The 16663-nt window shown below is 45.3% G+C and overlaps 1 protein-coding gene across 1 annotated transcript in view; it reads right to left on the bottom strand.

The window, feature by feature from the left end:
* COL16A1 (collagen type XVI alpha 1 chain) overlaps positions 1 to 16663 on the bottom strand; it is a 123686-nt gene that overhangs the window by 9840 nt on the left and 97183 nt on the right. The window contains exons 50-62 of the mRNA XM_033157651.1: positions 16170 to 16223; positions 15398 to 15451; positions 14675 to 14728; positions 14372 to 14416; positions 13766 to 13819; positions 9268 to 9303; positions 8205 to 8267; positions 5111 to 5182; positions 4145 to 4198; positions 3699 to 3743; positions 3090 to 3134; positions 1748 to 1801; positions 946 to 999 (exon numbers count right to left, since the gene is read on the bottom strand). Coding sequence (XP_033013542.1) covers positions 946 to 999; positions 1748 to 1801; positions 3090 to 3134; positions 3699 to 3743; positions 4145 to 4198; positions 5111 to 5182; positions 8205 to 8267; positions 9268 to 9303; positions 13766 to 13819; positions 14372 to 14416; positions 14675 to 14728; positions 15398 to 15451; positions 16170 to 16223 — 684 coding nt within the window. The remainder of the gene's footprint in view (positions 1 to 945; positions 1000 to 1747; positions 1802 to 3089; positions 3135 to 3698; positions 3744 to 4144; positions 4199 to 5110; positions 5183 to 8204; positions 8268 to 9267; positions 9304 to 13765; positions 13820 to 14371; positions 14417 to 14674; positions 14729 to 15397; positions 15452 to 16169; positions 16224 to 16663) is intronic.

The raw sequence follows: 16663 nt of genomic DNA, 5'->3' as shown, positions 1-16663 counted from the left end.
CTTTTGCTTTATGCCCCTTCTAATGTACAGATCAATCCACCCCTGCTCTACATGCGAGTGCTGCAGCCATGTGAACAAACATGGCTGCCTCCCAAATTGAGTTTGGTCCTAAAGGTGATTCTATTTTGTGTGCGGTTTTATATCCCACTTAGAGAACACTTCTAAAACTACCAAAGAGCTTCACAGCCTCCAGTACATTCAGCTGTCCAACAACCCTGTAAGATCTATCCATGCTGGAGCCAAAAGTTGGCCAAGGCTATGCAATGAACTCAAAGTCAAGATGGGACTTGCATTTGGCTTTCCACGATCCAACTTTCTAGCAAATTTTCACTGTCCAAACTTGACATGCAGAAATCTCAGAGGCCCTGATTCAGCTAAGTCCCACTGAAAAATGGATGAAATAAAAGCCTCCTCTTTAGCAATAAATTGGTACGAAGAGCAATCTGCTGAAAACCTGACTGCCATTTGCTCTGATTCAGCGCTAAACCATAAGTTTTCTTGGTGGAAAGTGGCAGGGCAAACAGAAGCATGGATGAGATGTAACTGGAACCCTGACATTTTCAATGTGACTTAGCAATGTCTAACTTCCTCTTCAATGGGATAAGAATGTACAACTACAATATATTATTCTGATTCTTCACAGGACTTCCTAGGTGCAACTATTATTCCTAAGGGGAGGGGTCTTGTTTTTATTTTCCACATTAGCTTGTGCAGAAAGCACAGCTGCAGATTGTTCTATTGGTTTTTTTTAAGGAATCCTGAAAAGTGAGAAAAGACCCAAACTGAAAAATTAACTAGCTGCGTGGTCTTTTGCATAATGTTTCACATGATTCCACACATCGTGGACCTTCTGGAAAGCAGGAACTGATTTTAGCAGGTGGCTCAGACCCAACATGAGCCCAAATAACAATCATGAAAGGCATAGAATTAAGTATTTTGACTCACAAGGTGGCCGGGAGGACCTGGTCTGCCTTGAGGTCCCATAGGGCCTGGCTCTCCCTGAAGGAAGAAAGAGAGAGGGAGAGAGAGAAAGCTGAAGGATAACATGGAAAGTCAGAGCAGACACATGGCTTTATTCAGTGGAGACTAATGACTCATTTTCAGATTGCTCATATAGTAGGCTTTAAGCACATGTTGTATATACATTCTTATACCTAGGTCAGATTGGCCAGTGACTCTGATTTTTTCACTCTTGCAAGCCACCCTTCTGTGAAGCATCTGCTCTTGCTTGCACTGCAGGATGCTCTGCATGTCACAAGGTGTTCAGGGAGGAGCTGGCAATTGAACATCCCCATAGCAACAAGGTCCCCAAGTTCTTTTTCCCCATTGGGGGAACGGCTGCCACTCCCTTACATCGGAGAAATAAGAGGCCTGCACAGTATGAGGATAGGAACTATACCCATATTTTAGTTTGGCCCTGCTCCCTTAACAATCTTGCCAATCCCAGCCTTTTTATCATTGTGAATTGCTTTCTGCAAAGCCCCAGGCTTCACCTGCATGACCTCTCCTTAAGTTCCTGACCCAGGTAAGTGTCTGTTATATACACATGCAGCTGATGCTGCAATGGGGCATAGCATGAGTGTTACAGGGATAGAACAGCCCATTGTGCATCAGAGCTGTGGGCTGGATTTAGTGGCTAACTCCATCAGTCTGTGAATCCAGAATAAAAGAGTACAGTCTTGTGCTGTGTGCCCAGAGCATTGACCTGTAAAAATAACACACTTCTGGTGGCATGCTGATAACTCACCTCGACTCCAGTCCGGCCAGGATTCCCAGGTGGCCCTGCAGTGCCACAGTCACCCTAAGAAGTAATATATGCATGGTTCATCATGTTTATATGGGATATTCCACAAAAAGCTGACACAGTCTGGTCCTGGGGACTGCAACAACATAGATCCATAGGAGGATGGGCTTGCTGTGATTGCTGCACATGCCTCTTAATGCACTAGCGTGACTGATGTTTCAGTTGAAGAAGTCGCAGCTTGTATCTGTGATCTTCTACACGCAAAGCAGGGACTCTGCTGCAGAGCACTGGAGGACTATTACCCCAAATATTTCGTAGCCTATTGCTTCAGAACACCTTTGATGTTTGACTACTCTGTACTAGGAAAAAATAGGTCACCCTAATTCTGCAAGAAGAATCCTGTGGCCTGCACAGATCAAACAAGTACATTTGCATACTTTACTTCACATTACTAAATTTCACCCCCTCCCTGAAATTTTCATGATTTATTCTGCTAATTATCAAGGGTGGGAAGAAAGAAGGTATGCAGGGCTCCCTCTAAAGCAGGGGTCAGCAAACTTTTTCAGCAGACCTTGTGGGGGGCAGGAGTATATTTTGAAAAAAAATATGAATGAATTCCTATGCCCCACAAATAACCCAGAGATGCATTTTAAATAAAAGCACACATTCTACTCATGTAAAAACACCAGGCAGGCCCCACAAATAACCCAGAGGTGCGTTTTAAATAACAGGACACATTCTACTCATGTAAAAACACACCGATTCCCGGACCGTCCGAGGGCCAGATTTAGAAGGCAAATGGGCTGCATCCAGCCCCCGGGCCTTAGTTTGGGGACCCCTGCTCTAAAGTCCTGGCTCCTTGAGCACAGGAGATCCTATTTAGCCAGGCTTCTAGTGCCTACTGCTGCTACCATAACATGAAACTTGCAGTTTTGTTTTTAAATGAAAGCTGAGGTTCCAGGAAACTGAATTCTTAACCCACAACCATGTTCTATGATCAGGGCCAGCCCACCCATGAGGCAAGGTAAGATGACAGCATCAGGTGGCAGGATCCACAGGGGCAGCAGATACCAATGTAGATCTTTATTCCCCCCCCCTGTTCCTGATGTAGAACCTTACTTACCCTTCTGTGTTTGCATGAAGAGGATGCCATTTTATGCTTTGCTTCAGGTGCCAAATTGTCTTGGGCAGGCCCTGTCTGATGAGCATTCCTTTTTTTGCACTTCTATATGAAATTGTCTCTGTATTCCTTACTGGGCCCATCTTACAGATAGCATTGATTTATTTTAATTCTTCCCCCCTCCTCAAAAGCACCTATCACTTAATGATGCTTGCAGTCGCTGACCTTTTGTCCTGGGAGACCGGGGTGACCTGTTTTCCCCTTGAAGCCCTAGAAGGAAAGAATAAAAAAGAGCATTTTCATTGAAGGTGCCGGAGCAACCTTGGCCAACCTGGTGCTTTATAGATACTTTGGACTACAATTCCTGTTGGCTCTAGCCAGCACTGGCTAGGGCTGATGGGAACTGTAGCCCAAAACATCTACAGGGCACTATGTTGGCATAGGCTGTGCTACAGTAACTCTCATGGTTGCTGAGCTATTAAGCCCACAGCTGTTGATCCACACCCCCCCCCCCTTTACAGTTGTCAAGAACATAATGCACACCCGTCCCAGCTTGCTCTTGCACTTTTAACAACAGCACCCTGACCTGCAGAAATTGGCCAGTGAAGCTTTGCACAGTATGTAGATAAATGGTACTACTACCTGCTAATGTCTGCATTAGCATTACAGCAGGTACAGTGGCCGCAGATTGCTTAAAGGGCATTGTCCTACTGCCCTTGTCAATATCAACTTCTTTCAGTGGGAAAAGAGGCTGCCCTGAAGGGGAAAGCAGTGGGACTAAGGTTCCCTACTTTTCATAGGTCCAACATGGTCATAAGATGACTTGCAACTTACTGGAGGTCCCATCCTTCCTGGAGGTCCTGCAGTGCCTGGGTCCCCCTAGAGAAAATGACAAGTTAGTACCACCAAAGGGCAGGTGCTGGTTCAAATCTTGGGGTTGTACCGGGAGGCTTAACACTATCCGAAGCATAAAGTTCCTTACACATCATGCAAAGGAAGCAGCCATCACTCCTCCAGCCCCACTAGAGGGGTTTAGGCTGCTGTCCCAGATGCAGTCCTGGAGTCAAGCAGAATGCTATGCTTTTCATCTCTTTTTTGGTCTCATTGTGCCAAAGCCCCAAGCAATCAATGCCCTTATTCTTACCAATGGGGTAAGGTCAGATCAGAGGCAGAGCTGAGCTCACCAGTAATTCTGAGATACAATATAATTGATAGTGGATTTTTTTTTAAGGCCAAAATAAGTTGTAGGTGACGACATTGCCACCATCTAGCATCCTTACCCGTAGCCCCGGCTTTCCGTCCTTCCCATCTAGTCCTTCCAAACCAGGTGGACCCTAGAAATAAACTCAGGTTACAGATGCATTCATTCCTTGCACTGTCATGTAGATAATCCAGATTGCATGACCAACAGTTTATATTTATATATTTATATATTGCATTATAAGCATGCACATGGGCTTACAGACATTGGCTCAGTTTCAGTTTAGATGTTACACTGAACGACGACTAAGGAAGCTTAATTGTGTTTTGGGGTAATGTTTGAGCTGACAATGCATAGCCAAGTGAGAAACAATGGGCTGAAATTAGCTTGTAAACTATGGTTTGTGGCAAATTTTGTTTGGTGCAATGCCAGAATCAACAAATCATAGTTACAGCTATCACTCCAGCTTCTGAGGCAATTACACCATGGATATAGGAGTGAATTTATCAACCTACAAAGCTGAGGGTGGAAAATGAAAGCTGTCAAGAAGCTCTAAACCATGGTTTGCTTGCTGAATATTTGGCAGAACAAACTATGGCTTGGGTTCTAATGGCTAGCACAAGCCATTGTTTATTGTGACGTCTGAACTGAGCTATTATTTAAGTGACACAGGTGATTACTACCATGTTAGGGCATATTGGTGTGCCGTAAGAGGGTCTGAAGTGTCCCAGGAAAAATTAAGTCTCCTTGTTAGAAGCATCCATCACTTCATCCATCACAGGTGCATTTGAGCCGAGAAGAATCACAACTGCCCAGAAAAGCACACTCCAGTCATGAGTAGCAGAGAATCTTCCGAGAGTTTAAGAAAACTAAGGTGCAGGATGGGGTTGGCTTGCATCACCTAAATAACTACCACAACAGAGGCTTCCTTGTGGAGCTGTGTCTTTTTTTCCCTGCAGAGTACTTAGTATCATGGTTAATCTAGCCTAGTTGTCTCATATCCATGTTCAGGATCTGTAAACTGCTGAGCAACCAACATACTTACTTGTATCCCAGGGGGTCCTGGAGGCCCTGGGGGGCCCGCCATGCCAGGAGAGCCACGCATCCCATCACTACCCTGTAAAAACCCACACAACACCAAATGATTACATTGTTCTGGCTGCCATGCATGGAGAATAAACCAATATACAGTGGTACCTCGGGTTAAGAACTTAATTCGTTCTGGAGGTCCGTTCTTAACCTGAAACTGTTCTTAACCCGAAGCACCACTTTAGCTAATGGGGCCTCCCACAGCCGCTGCGCTGCCAGAGCACGATTTCTGTTCTTATCTTGAAGCAAAGTTCTTAACCTGAAGCATTATTTCTGGGTTAGCGGAGTGTGTAACCTGAAGCGTCTGTAACCTGAAGCATCTGTAACCTGAGGTACCACTGTAGAGGCAAAAGGGAGCCGGGTGTGACAGATGCACTTGTGATTCCTTTGCCTTCCTCCTGTTAATTATCTTTTCCATGGGGAATTCAAGTGGGTGGGGGATAATTTGAATCGGGGGAGGTTGGAAGAGCATATGGAGACCACCTGGGCATGGCAGCTGATACCTGGTGGGCATATGAAGCACAGCTGTCAGTGCTAAAGGCTTTCTGGTGCCCTCCTGATGTTGTTGGACTCCAACTCCCATCAGCACAGCATGGCAGTTGCCATACAAACCATCTGGAGGGTGCTAGGTTGGCAAAGGCTGGTATATGGGGTGCATTGCAGCAAATGATTCACAGGTGTTCCCACAAATCGGTGCCAGCAGATTGCAGAAGTGCCCAGAAGCCAAGCCCTGCTTGAGCTCACCCCACCCCCTGCCCAGCAGCTGTGCCTTACCTGAACAAGAGATTTCAGGCAGCCATTCTTTCTATACCAGTTTCAAGCTGCACATTTCAGCCAATATCCACCTCCCTTAAACTCTAGAGGGCTTATTCACCTTTCCTCCACTCTCTCCATGCAATGTCCACACTTTAGAGATATGTGCTCAAGCGCCGTTTTGTTTTGTGTTTGTTTGTTGTTTTTTTGCCCGGACCTTTCCGCACAAAAACCTGCTTTCTAGCACTCAGTTGGTGCAAACAGCAATCCACAGAAAACCAAAATTGACGTTTGCTCCGATTGAGTGCTATAGAGCGGGTTTTCACAATGAAAACTATTGGGCAAAATGCAAAAGCAAAACCCCATCTGTGCCTGGAAAAAGCAGGGCAAACAGGTAAGTGAGCAAAAGGCTTACTCTCCAGTAACTGCTGGGATAGCTCAGTCAGTAGAGCATGAGACTTAATCTCAGGTAGATCCAAACCCCAAATTGAGCAAAAGATTCCTGCATTGCCAGGGGTTAGAAGAGATGACCCTGGTGGTCCCTTCCAGTTCCAACTCTAGAATTCTATGAATCCAAGACTTGAATCATAGATTCAAATTTACTCTCTATAAAGGATTTCAGGTGCTATCCTAGCAATGAGCTGCAGGTGTCAGCAGAGGCCAGGGAGCAGGGGTGATCCACTCCACTTCTCTCTCCTCCCAGCCCCATCTCTTTCCCTGGGCAACTCAACAGCTATTTTCTCATTGGAGTTATCGTTGGTGCTGCTAGACAGCTTTCCCAAAAGCTGCAGCATAAATGAGCCCTTCTTCCCGGATAGTGTTTTGTCAACAAACATGGGTAGGGGGCGAGGTTTGAAGACAATTCTCATTGGAACCACTCTGTGACTTGCCCACAGCGACTGCAACTAAACCTGCCCCTTCCTGGTTCACCAGGTCACCCTCTAACCACAAAGGGTGTCTTGTCATATGAAGGAACATCACACTCTCAGGTAGTGATGGATGGCGACCTCTCGGCTCACCCCAATTTCTACTTGCTTTCAGTGATTTCTCCTACTGTCCAGTGGGGGGAAATAAAACTCAAGCATTTTCAAATGCTTGCGAGGAAGGATTATAAATAGTGAATGGATGAGCTGAATCACCTTCCCAGCCCTCCTGCAATTTGCCCCATCCCTATGAGCCCCCAGATTCCCTCTGCCCTCCTTCCCTTCCCCTACATTTGTCTGGAAGTGAGGGAATGCAGAAAACGTCTCTATTTCTCCCTCCCACTATTGGGACTCCTAAAACACTGCAACCACACTGTCTCTGGATACAGCAAACATTGGAGGTATAGTTCTCCAGGGATGCCTGGAGGGCAATGTTTTCCAAAAGCTGCCTTCCATGTGGGAGGCTGTTGTTGGCAATGCTCTAACTGGAGGGGAGGGAAGCAGAGAGAAAGACCTTTCACCTGCCACTGCTTTCCCCATCCTTGCTACAAGGTTAGTCTTTAAGGTGAGAAGGGAAAGAAGCAGCAGGGAAGGAAAGGAGGTTGGTCAGAAAGGGTGACACAGATGCCTATCAGCAATGGGCAGGGGACACAGGTGAAGCTCTGACACTGGCTAGTCCTTCCCCATTCCCTGCCATTAACAGGAAAAGTGAGTCTCCTTCCTTCCATCCTTTCAATATTATGTACGCCGGGACCCTTTTAATTCCTGGATCTAGCAGGGATTCAGTTCTTGGAATAACCAGGCTAGCTTCCTGGTGAGGTAACGACCCTAAGTATGGGACGTTAAGGTAACAAAGGAAGTGGCTGGCAGTTAGAAAGACAAATGCCAGAGTTAAGAGTTATGTGAGCTAAAGGCTAGAAACTGGAAGCAGCAGGCTGGGAAGGCAGAGAGTCAGAATCATGCCTGATTTTTGTTTGAATCCAAGGCTGCAGCTGTGGGAGAAGCAAGACCCTATTTGTGGTGTTGATGCTGTGAACCCTTCTATTATAGACTCAAGTTGTATATATGTGTAAATAAACCATTTATCATAAAGACACCACAGTCTCCGCTGTACCGCATTCCCAAAAGGAAACACAGATCCTAGGTGAGTGCCTGGAACACCTGGAATCTTGCACCGCTCAGAGACTGGGGTGGTGCGCAGCCATGTTTTACATGTTTAGGGAAGTTTTTAATGTTTGATTCTATTTTTAATATTCTGTTGGGAGCTGCCCAGAGTGGCTGGGGAAACCCAGCCAAATGGTGGGGTATAAATAAATTATTATTATTATTATTATTATTATTATTATTATTATTATTATTATTTCCCCTACTCACCTTCTCTGCTGGAGGCCCTGGAGGTCCGGGTGGTCCTGCTTTCCCTGGGAAGCCTGGCGGCCCCTAATAAAACAAAAGCAACAGACAGATTGTTTCGAGAAGCCTTTTGGCTTTAGAGTCTATAAAAAGCTTTATTTGAGAGGAAAGCTGCAGTCAGGACAAAGTGGCTGTTCTGTGCTAAACAGGGGGGGGAAATGAATTAAAATTCTATACTAAAAAGAGCTGAATTCTGTAGCATGTATAAATTATCCAGATTAAGCAAATTTGCATAATTTCTATTTCATTGCATAATTTATAATGAGGAAGAGACCAAGGCACTGGAGCTGCCTCCCGCCCCTTCCCCCCTGCTCAAAATCCTATCCGACCACCCCTTTGGCTTCTGAGATTTCAACAGGCATTGTTCATGTGCATTTTTTGCAATCGTAAGCACTAGAAATATGCTTTTAAGAATATATAAAGTGAGATTCTCAGGAAGCTGAATTCCGGCGCCACGTTCCAGGGCTTCTTCTGCACTTATGCTAAATTGGCAGCACACCCAGACAGCCCTGCCTTTTGCTTGATAGTTTGCTTCAGAAAAGGAGCCGGCACCTCCAGTATGCTTAAAGCTTCCAAATGTTAGATTCCTGATATAGCCCTTCAATTCCTGTATTACAAAAAGGGGCAAAGAAAGCAGTTTTTGGATAGTTTTCACACACCATTTGAAATGTTTCTGCTCTCTATGGTGACCCTCTGCCAGCCACCGCCTGTAAGCTTCTCATCTGCTCCTGAAAACCCATCATCCCAGCAAAATCCCTCTGTAATAATCAGACAAAAGGCTGGTTTCGTTTTTTTGTTTTTCTTACATCTTGATTGCCTTCTTGAAACGGGACTAAAGATCCTTCCCTCTTAACTGGATTTTTTTCAGGATTCAGCTCTGTTAAAGATAACCACAAACTCTCATCCAAATCCCCAGGGAGGAAGGGGAGAGGGGGAGGGCTGTGGGTCTCCTGCTTTTGCAAGGTGCTGTTCCAGCACACCCCATGCTCCAGAATCTAAAAACTTCTTTGAGATGTGCAATACTTACAGGTGGTCCTGGGAAACCAGGTTGACCTTGGAATCCCTGGGAAGAAAGGAAATGCCAATCAGCCACAAGTAAAGCCACAGCAGAGTGGACCAAATAGTTATTTGAGTGCAGTCACATTTTTCGTGAACTGTCTCGCCAGAGTGGTACATGCTTTAGTTATCTCCCGCTTGGATTACTGCAATGTGCTCTACGTGGGGCTACCCTTGAAGGTGACCCGGAAACTGCAATTAATCCAGAATGCGGCAGCTAGACTGGTGACTGGGAGTGGCCGCCAGGACCACATAACAGCGGTCCTGAGAGATCTGCATTGGCTCCCAGTACGTTTCCGAGCACAATTCAAAGTGTTGGTGTTGACCTTTAAAGCCCTAAACGGCCTCGCTCCTGTATACCTGAAGGAGCGTCTCCACCCCCATCATTCAGCCCGGACACTGAGATCCAGTGCTGAGGGCCTTCTGGCGGTTCCCTCACTGCGAGAAGCAAAGCTACAGGGAACCAGACAGAGGGCCTTCTCGGTAGTGGCACCCGCCCTGTGGAACGCCCTCCCATCTCATGTCAAAGAGATAAACAACTACCTGTCATTTAGAAAATACCTGAAGGCAGCCCTGTTTAGGGAAGTTTTTAATCTGTGACTTTGTATTGTATTTTGATATTTGTTGGAAGCCACCCAGAGTGGCCGGGGAGACCCAGCCAGATCAGCGGGGTATAAATAAATTATTATTATTATTATTATTATTATTATTATTATTATTATTATTATTATTTCACAGGGGAACTTCTGGGGCTGTAGGTTTGGAGATACTAGCTTAATGGCACCAAAGGCCGTGCTGTAGGCCTAGGGGGGCATCAGAAGCAGGGACGAGGAGCCCCCAGGCCTCTATGTCCAACCTTCGGTACTCTTCCTAAGCCAAGCCCATGGCATCATCTGCTCCTGGCTGCAATGCGTGTCCTTCAACTGTGACGCCTTTTGCTCTGGGGTTTTTGTGTGTGTGTACAAATGTCAGAATTGCATCGGTTTCCCGACTCTCTTTCTGCCCTGGCCTTGCCTACCAATGTCACGCAGCTGCCAGAAGGTTGCTCATGAATGTGGCCTTCAGATGGAAAAAAGATTGCCTACCCCTGATCTAAATACCAAAAGGGGCATCTGAAGCTAAGGAAGGTAGGTTAAGACCTGGGAAGTACCCTGGTTTAAAATGCCCCGGGAGAGACCCTCCTTGGCAGATACTTTGAGCTCTTTGGAAGGACACTTAAAGGGAGCAGAGTGTCATCTTCCCCAACTGCACCCATTTAAGAGGCATGGAAGTCATTTTACTCTGCAAAGATCAAAACTCCGAACGGACTGGTGAGACTCAGGTTCAAATCCTCACCACTCAGGCATGAAGAATGAATTTGGCCCAGTCTCAACCTAGCCTACCTCACAGGGTTGATGCAAATGACTTCCTAAACCAGGGAAAGCCAAGGTATGGTGCCCTAAGCACTTTATAAAGAGGTCAGGCTGTAATTATACAATTTGTGACTAATTTTGGAGTTGACATTCCAACTATGGTTACTCACTGCGCTGTTTGGTGTAGTTTTTGCCTAGCCTATAGATGTTGGGGCAGAGGCAGGAGATGCAGAGAAATAATTAAGGCTAAAAAAAGCATCTTTTGTTCTGTTCTGTTCTGTTCAGGTTGGTTGTTTTGTTTTAATCTGCTGCGTTTGCTCCTTGTCATTATGCTGTATTTTACTTATGTCATTTTAATGGTGTGAGCTGCCTTGGCCATTTTTATGGAAAGTCTGGAAGCATGTTTAATATAAATAAATAATACATAAGCTAATAAATATTAATGTTAGGTGGCTCTTTTTCATTCCCCATACAAGTGGTGGTGGGGAGAGGGGATGGCATAGATGGTCCCCCTCCCTCTGGCTTTAAGCCTGCTTCACCTTGACACGCCAGCTAATCTGGGATGGGTGAAAACCCCTTCCAAGGCACCCGCCACCATTTCATTATTATTTTCTGAGCCAAGGCAGGTAACAGGGCAGAAAGGATGAACAGCAGGATATCTTCTCTCTCCCAGCAGGAGTTTGGCTGGCAAAGAAACAGCAAACAAGCTGGGTGAACAATTACCCCCCAAGAAGAAACAGGATTTCAAGCTTTAACAGACACTTTGGTTGGAAATCCCGGATTGGGGAAACTCTACATAGCAGAAGGGAGTGTTTAAGCTAGCACAGCACTGTCTGGTAGCAGTTTGACATGCTTTGTACTTACCTGCCTCACGATGCAAGGAGGGAAATTCTTTTGCAGCTACTCTAAGTACTTTCAAACTAAGCATGCAAAGTGTGGAATTGCTTGTTTGTTCACTTGCTTTTTAAAATAGGTTATCCACACAATGTCGTCATCCAGTAATGGTCATTTTGTATTTTCCCAGGTGTGGGTGTGTCCATTTCTTCTCAGATTGCATTAAGTCTGTTTTTGCTGCCACCCCCACCCCACCAAAGAGTGGAAGAGTAGCACAACCTCTAGGGATGGTAGAATCTGTGGCTCTGCAGATGCTGTTGGACACCAACAGAAGTCTTTAGGGCTTTAGGGAGGAATGAATGGCTCTCCCTGGGTAAGTTTCTCTATCTTTTACAGCAGTGTCTCCTAAATGTCTCAGAAGGGAAGCATACCCTTTTAAAATATTAAAAATGGAAGACAAACACCACCCTTACAAACTGACTGTTTTACACTGTGTAAAATGTGTGTAAGAGGAAGACTGGCCTGTGCTCAGAGCCACCTCCCCTGTACCTGTATGAATCACTGATCCGGCCATGTATCCAGAATAAGGCAAGCCCCAAACAGGTATTCATACAGAGATGCAACAGGCAGCCTCCTCTATGCATGGGTAATTCTGCTGCCTTTCTGCATCAGGCATGAGTGAGGGATCTAATCAGACCCAAATCAGAGACTCGGCAAAATTACCTGTCCCCAGGAGGAGGCTGATTGGAAGGAGGCAAGGTCAGAACAGTGAATCGTACCAAGAGGCAGCATGGAGCTTCCTCTGTGGGCTCGCAATCCACACACCTCAGAGAAACTAAGTCAACATGACATAAACAGCACCATAACTGCAGACAGATGGAATCTGTGGCAAACTTGAAGAGAAGCAAGGAGGGCCTGGTTATGATACAGAGTCAGGCCTGCATTACTGCCTTCTCTCCAGCTAAGCTAGAAGCAAAAACCACACCAAGGCATTATCGACAAGAAAAGGAAGGCCTTTCAGATCTGGCAAAGAGAAAGAAACTGTGCCACTAAGAAAAAACCCTATGCCAACGCTAAGGCTGAGGTTCAAAGAAAAACCGGAGAACTAAAGAACACCTGGTGGATAAAAAAAAGCTCAAGAGATCCAGCACTTAGCCTATACTCATGATGCATGGGGCTTCTTTAAAGCCACAAAGACCATCTATGAGCCAACTCCCCTGCAGCTGCTGAGATCCTCTCACAAATCCCACAAAAACAAATTAGAAATGAGGTTGCAGTATTGTATCTCCAAATCTGGGAGAGTTGTGTACAGCTATTAACCAAATGAAAAACAGCAAAGTCGGAGTCTTCAAAGTGGGCGGAATTGAACTTACAATCTTTTTAAAAAACATGATAGCCTGGCTTCTGCTTGAGGCGCCATGGAAGATGGCTGAAAATTCCATTGCTTCGGCTCCCACGGGGTAATTAGAGGCTGAGATGGGAGTAATCAGCCTCCCAAAATCTCCCCGGGGGTACGGGAAGACACAGTCTCATCCACGGATGCCCAACAAAAAAAGCCCCAAATTCGGAAGGAAGGAGGTGCTGGGGGCACCTCCAACTCCTTGATAGATTCCATCAATCTGAAAAATTGTACACATCACTTGGGAAGACAGGCGAACTAATGTCAGTGTACTGGAAGAAACAAAGATCACCAGTGTCAACGCAATGATTCTTCAACATCAACTTTGTTAAACTGGTCATGTTGTGCGGATGCCTGATTGTCATCTTCCAAAGCAACCGCTCTATTCTCAACTCAGGAATGGAAGGCGAAATACTGGTGGACAACAAAAGAGGTTCAAAGACTCTCTCAAGGCAAATCTTTAAAAAAGCAGTATAAGCACTGATAACTGGGAAACACTGGCCTGCAAGTGCTCCAACTGGAGAACAGCTTTAACCAAAGGAGTCATGGACTTCGAAGAAGCACAAACTCAGGGCGAAAAGGAGAAATGAGCTAAGAGGAAGGCACGTTTGACAAACCCTCATTGTGATCAACTCCCACCCAGAAACATATGTCTTCACTTTGGAAGGATGTGTGGATCCAGAATTGGCCTCCACAGTCACTTAAGGACTCACAGTTAAGACCGTGTTCATGGAAGACATTCTTACTTGGCTTTGAGTGATCATCAAAGAAAGAAGAAGAAGAAGAGTACAGCAAGGTGGCACACTGGGCTTGACCTGTGGCCCACTTGCCAAATACCTTGGCTGCTACTAAACTAGAAGAATCCTAATACAGGAACACCTCACCTGATCGCCTTTTTCTCCTCCACTGCCCGGTAGTCCTCGTTCTCCTCTTGGACCCTGATGTATAGAGAGCACAAAGGTGAGGGGGGCACTCCTCTCAAGGAGCTCCCTGCAACAAACTTATTGCTGACCTAGTTCTTTCTGGGATGGCTGAACCTGTGTCTGGGTTGTACCTCTTCAGCAGAGGCAGATTTAGGGCAGCATGACTGGTTCCAGGGCACTGCAACTATGACACAATGCAGTGGTTCCCAATTAGCTAAGTACTGAGGTCTTCCTGTTTTTTTAAAGCCAATTCTTACTTTTGAAAATATTGTTATCTCTATGGTAGCTTTTGTTATGTGAGTGGTGCCACTGACCTCCCATGGACCACCAACTGGGAACTACTGATGCAGTAAATAGATCAGAAGGTGAAAGGTTGCGGAGGGGGGCGGAATTTGGTCTTTCACAAGGTGCCACTGAAATTTAATTAGCAACAATTCTTTCTAATGTGGTCCAATTTAACCATTTGCTGGCAAAGGTCCAGGCTCACAGTATGTGACACCAGGCGCCCACCGATAAAGATTTGATTGGCTATTTCAGAGCACACATGCAACTCAGCTGTGAGCTTACCGCTGGTCCAGGGGGCCCTGCAGGACCATCCAAGCCTGGAGGACCCTAAAGAAACAAAGGGAAAACAGAGGAGACATTTATACTGTAACAATCCAGGGAATGAGGCCAGGTTGAGGAAGATATTTGCCAAGTTCAGGAAGGATGTAAGAGTAGGTACCAAAGCAAGCCTCATTGGTGAGCATGTCCCAGAGTGCAGTGCCCCAGCTGAAAAGGCTCACCCTCCAGTCATTATCCCCCTAACCTGAAGGAAGGGCCTCTGAGGATCATGCAGGAATGTTCAGGCAGGAGAAGGCAGGTGCTTACCGATTCCCCTTTCTCTCCAGATGACCCCATGTATCCTCGTTCTCCTTTAGCACCCTGGTAGTAGGTTAGGTAGGTAAGGAGAAAGGAAAAGACTTGTCATCACATGATACTTGGATTAATTGAGCAGGGCAGTCAACTTTTCCAGTGATTTTTTTCCTCCCCCCCAAAAAAAAAAATTACGTTCAGAACTTTAAACCTTACATTTTGAATTTTCGAATTCTGAATTAAAACAAAACAAACATGGGAATTTTCACTATGGAGAATGTTAAATATTGACTTGGCAAGTTTGATAATTTACACCTTAAATATTTAAAAATCCAAGAGGGTCCTCAGCAGGGTATGCTGTAAAATTATTCAAAAGCTCTATCTATCTATCTATCTATCTATATATATATATATATATATATATATATATATATATATATATATATATAAAACACACAGTGAATTTTGGATAGCAAAAACTGACTGAATACAATGTGCTTGAGCCTGTTTTTGCCTAAGGCATTTCAGCTCTCCTGTGGACTTCTGCATTGTGACGTGTGGGCCTAGCTGACCTGTTATATGTGTTTTTAACTGCATCACCAAAATAGATTTTGTGTGGCGGCACACCTGAGACCCTCCCCACCCAGCAAGGGAGCCAAACCTTTCCCATCCTCCCTCCCCCTTTTTTCTGCCTGCCTAATTTGCCATTCCATCCTTCCCTTTGCATGCCATACTCACAGGTAGCCCAGGAGGACCCATTGAGCCAGGATATCCAGGCTGACCTGGGGGACCCTGTGGAAAATGATGTTGGAAAAGCATCAACACACAATAGTCTTGTGGTCTCAGACAACCATCACTGTGCCAGACGAACTGCTTCCATGCATTCTTGAAGACCCTGATCATTGTTGTCATGTTGCAAACTCCATTCCAAAAAGCCTGGCTGAATGTTAAAAAGGCAGAAATGAATGTGTCCTCTAATCTTCATTAATAATTGTAAGTTTCCCAAAAGATGGTTGTTGTTACAAATTATTACTGATGAAGGTAAGATGCTGGTCTTGGGTAAGTGTCAAGAAAATCTCCCCAGACCTAGACAATCTATATAGAGGACATCACCTTAGATAACAGATTTTTGGTTCCATTCATTGAGATAAAATAGTCATCAAAATATTGGATTGTCCATCACATGCACTAAAAATGTCTCTGGTTGTCTTAGTAACTCAGTTTTCTGCTGAAACCACCTGCTACTATTTGCTTCAGCCCCATGATCACACAAAGAGGATCTCAACTAGGGTTAACAGCATCCATCCATCTAAGACGTGTAGTTGAAAGGTACTCTAGACTTTCACCAGATGTTTTAGACTACTACGGCCATGCTGGCTGGGGCTGATGGGACTTGTAGTCCAAAAATGTGAAGGGCACCAGGTTGGGGAGGGAAGGCTAGTCTAGATCGACAAGCCCCTTGCATGTTTTGTAGCTCTTCCGAAGTTTAGAAGAAGGATTCATTACTCACCGATTCTCCCTTGGATCCAGGGGGGCCAGGTGAGCCACGTTCACCTTGCAGACCCTTTGAGAAGAAATACAAAAAGGTGTGTTTTTCATTTTCTGTCCCCTTTTCATTTAATTGCATTTGGTGTGGGTGGGAGGGAGGGTGCTCTAAACCATGTAGCAAGGTGGGTATGAATGGAGATTGGACTGGGGAAATGAGAGCCCAGTGACACAAGTATTAAGTGGCCTCGAAGCAACCAGGTACCACCTTCATCTGGCTACTGTTGCGTGGAAAGCTTTTCCTCTTGTTAACATTGTTAGGAATTCAGTTCTCCAAGGATGGCTTTTCTTTTAAGAAACTGGACCAATAAGATATTATTGATAATGCATTGAACAAAGTTTTGGAACGACAGTGCTTATAGCAGCATTTCTTCCCACATCTGAAGACGCTGATCTAGAAAAGGGCCAGTCAAGGAGAACCTTGCAGCATGATCTGTGTGTTATCTGTATGATGGAATT

Source organism: Lacerta agilis, chromosome 8, assembly GCF_009819535.1.
Source record: "Lacerta agilis isolate rLacAgi1 chromosome 8, rLacAgi1.pri, whole genome shotgun sequence".
NCBI lineage: Eukaryota > Metazoa > Chordata > Lepidosauria > Squamata > Lacertidae > Lacerta > Lacerta agilis.
Note: the sequence above shows the minus strand (reverse complement) of the source record. Positions and strands in the feature narration are given on the sequence as shown.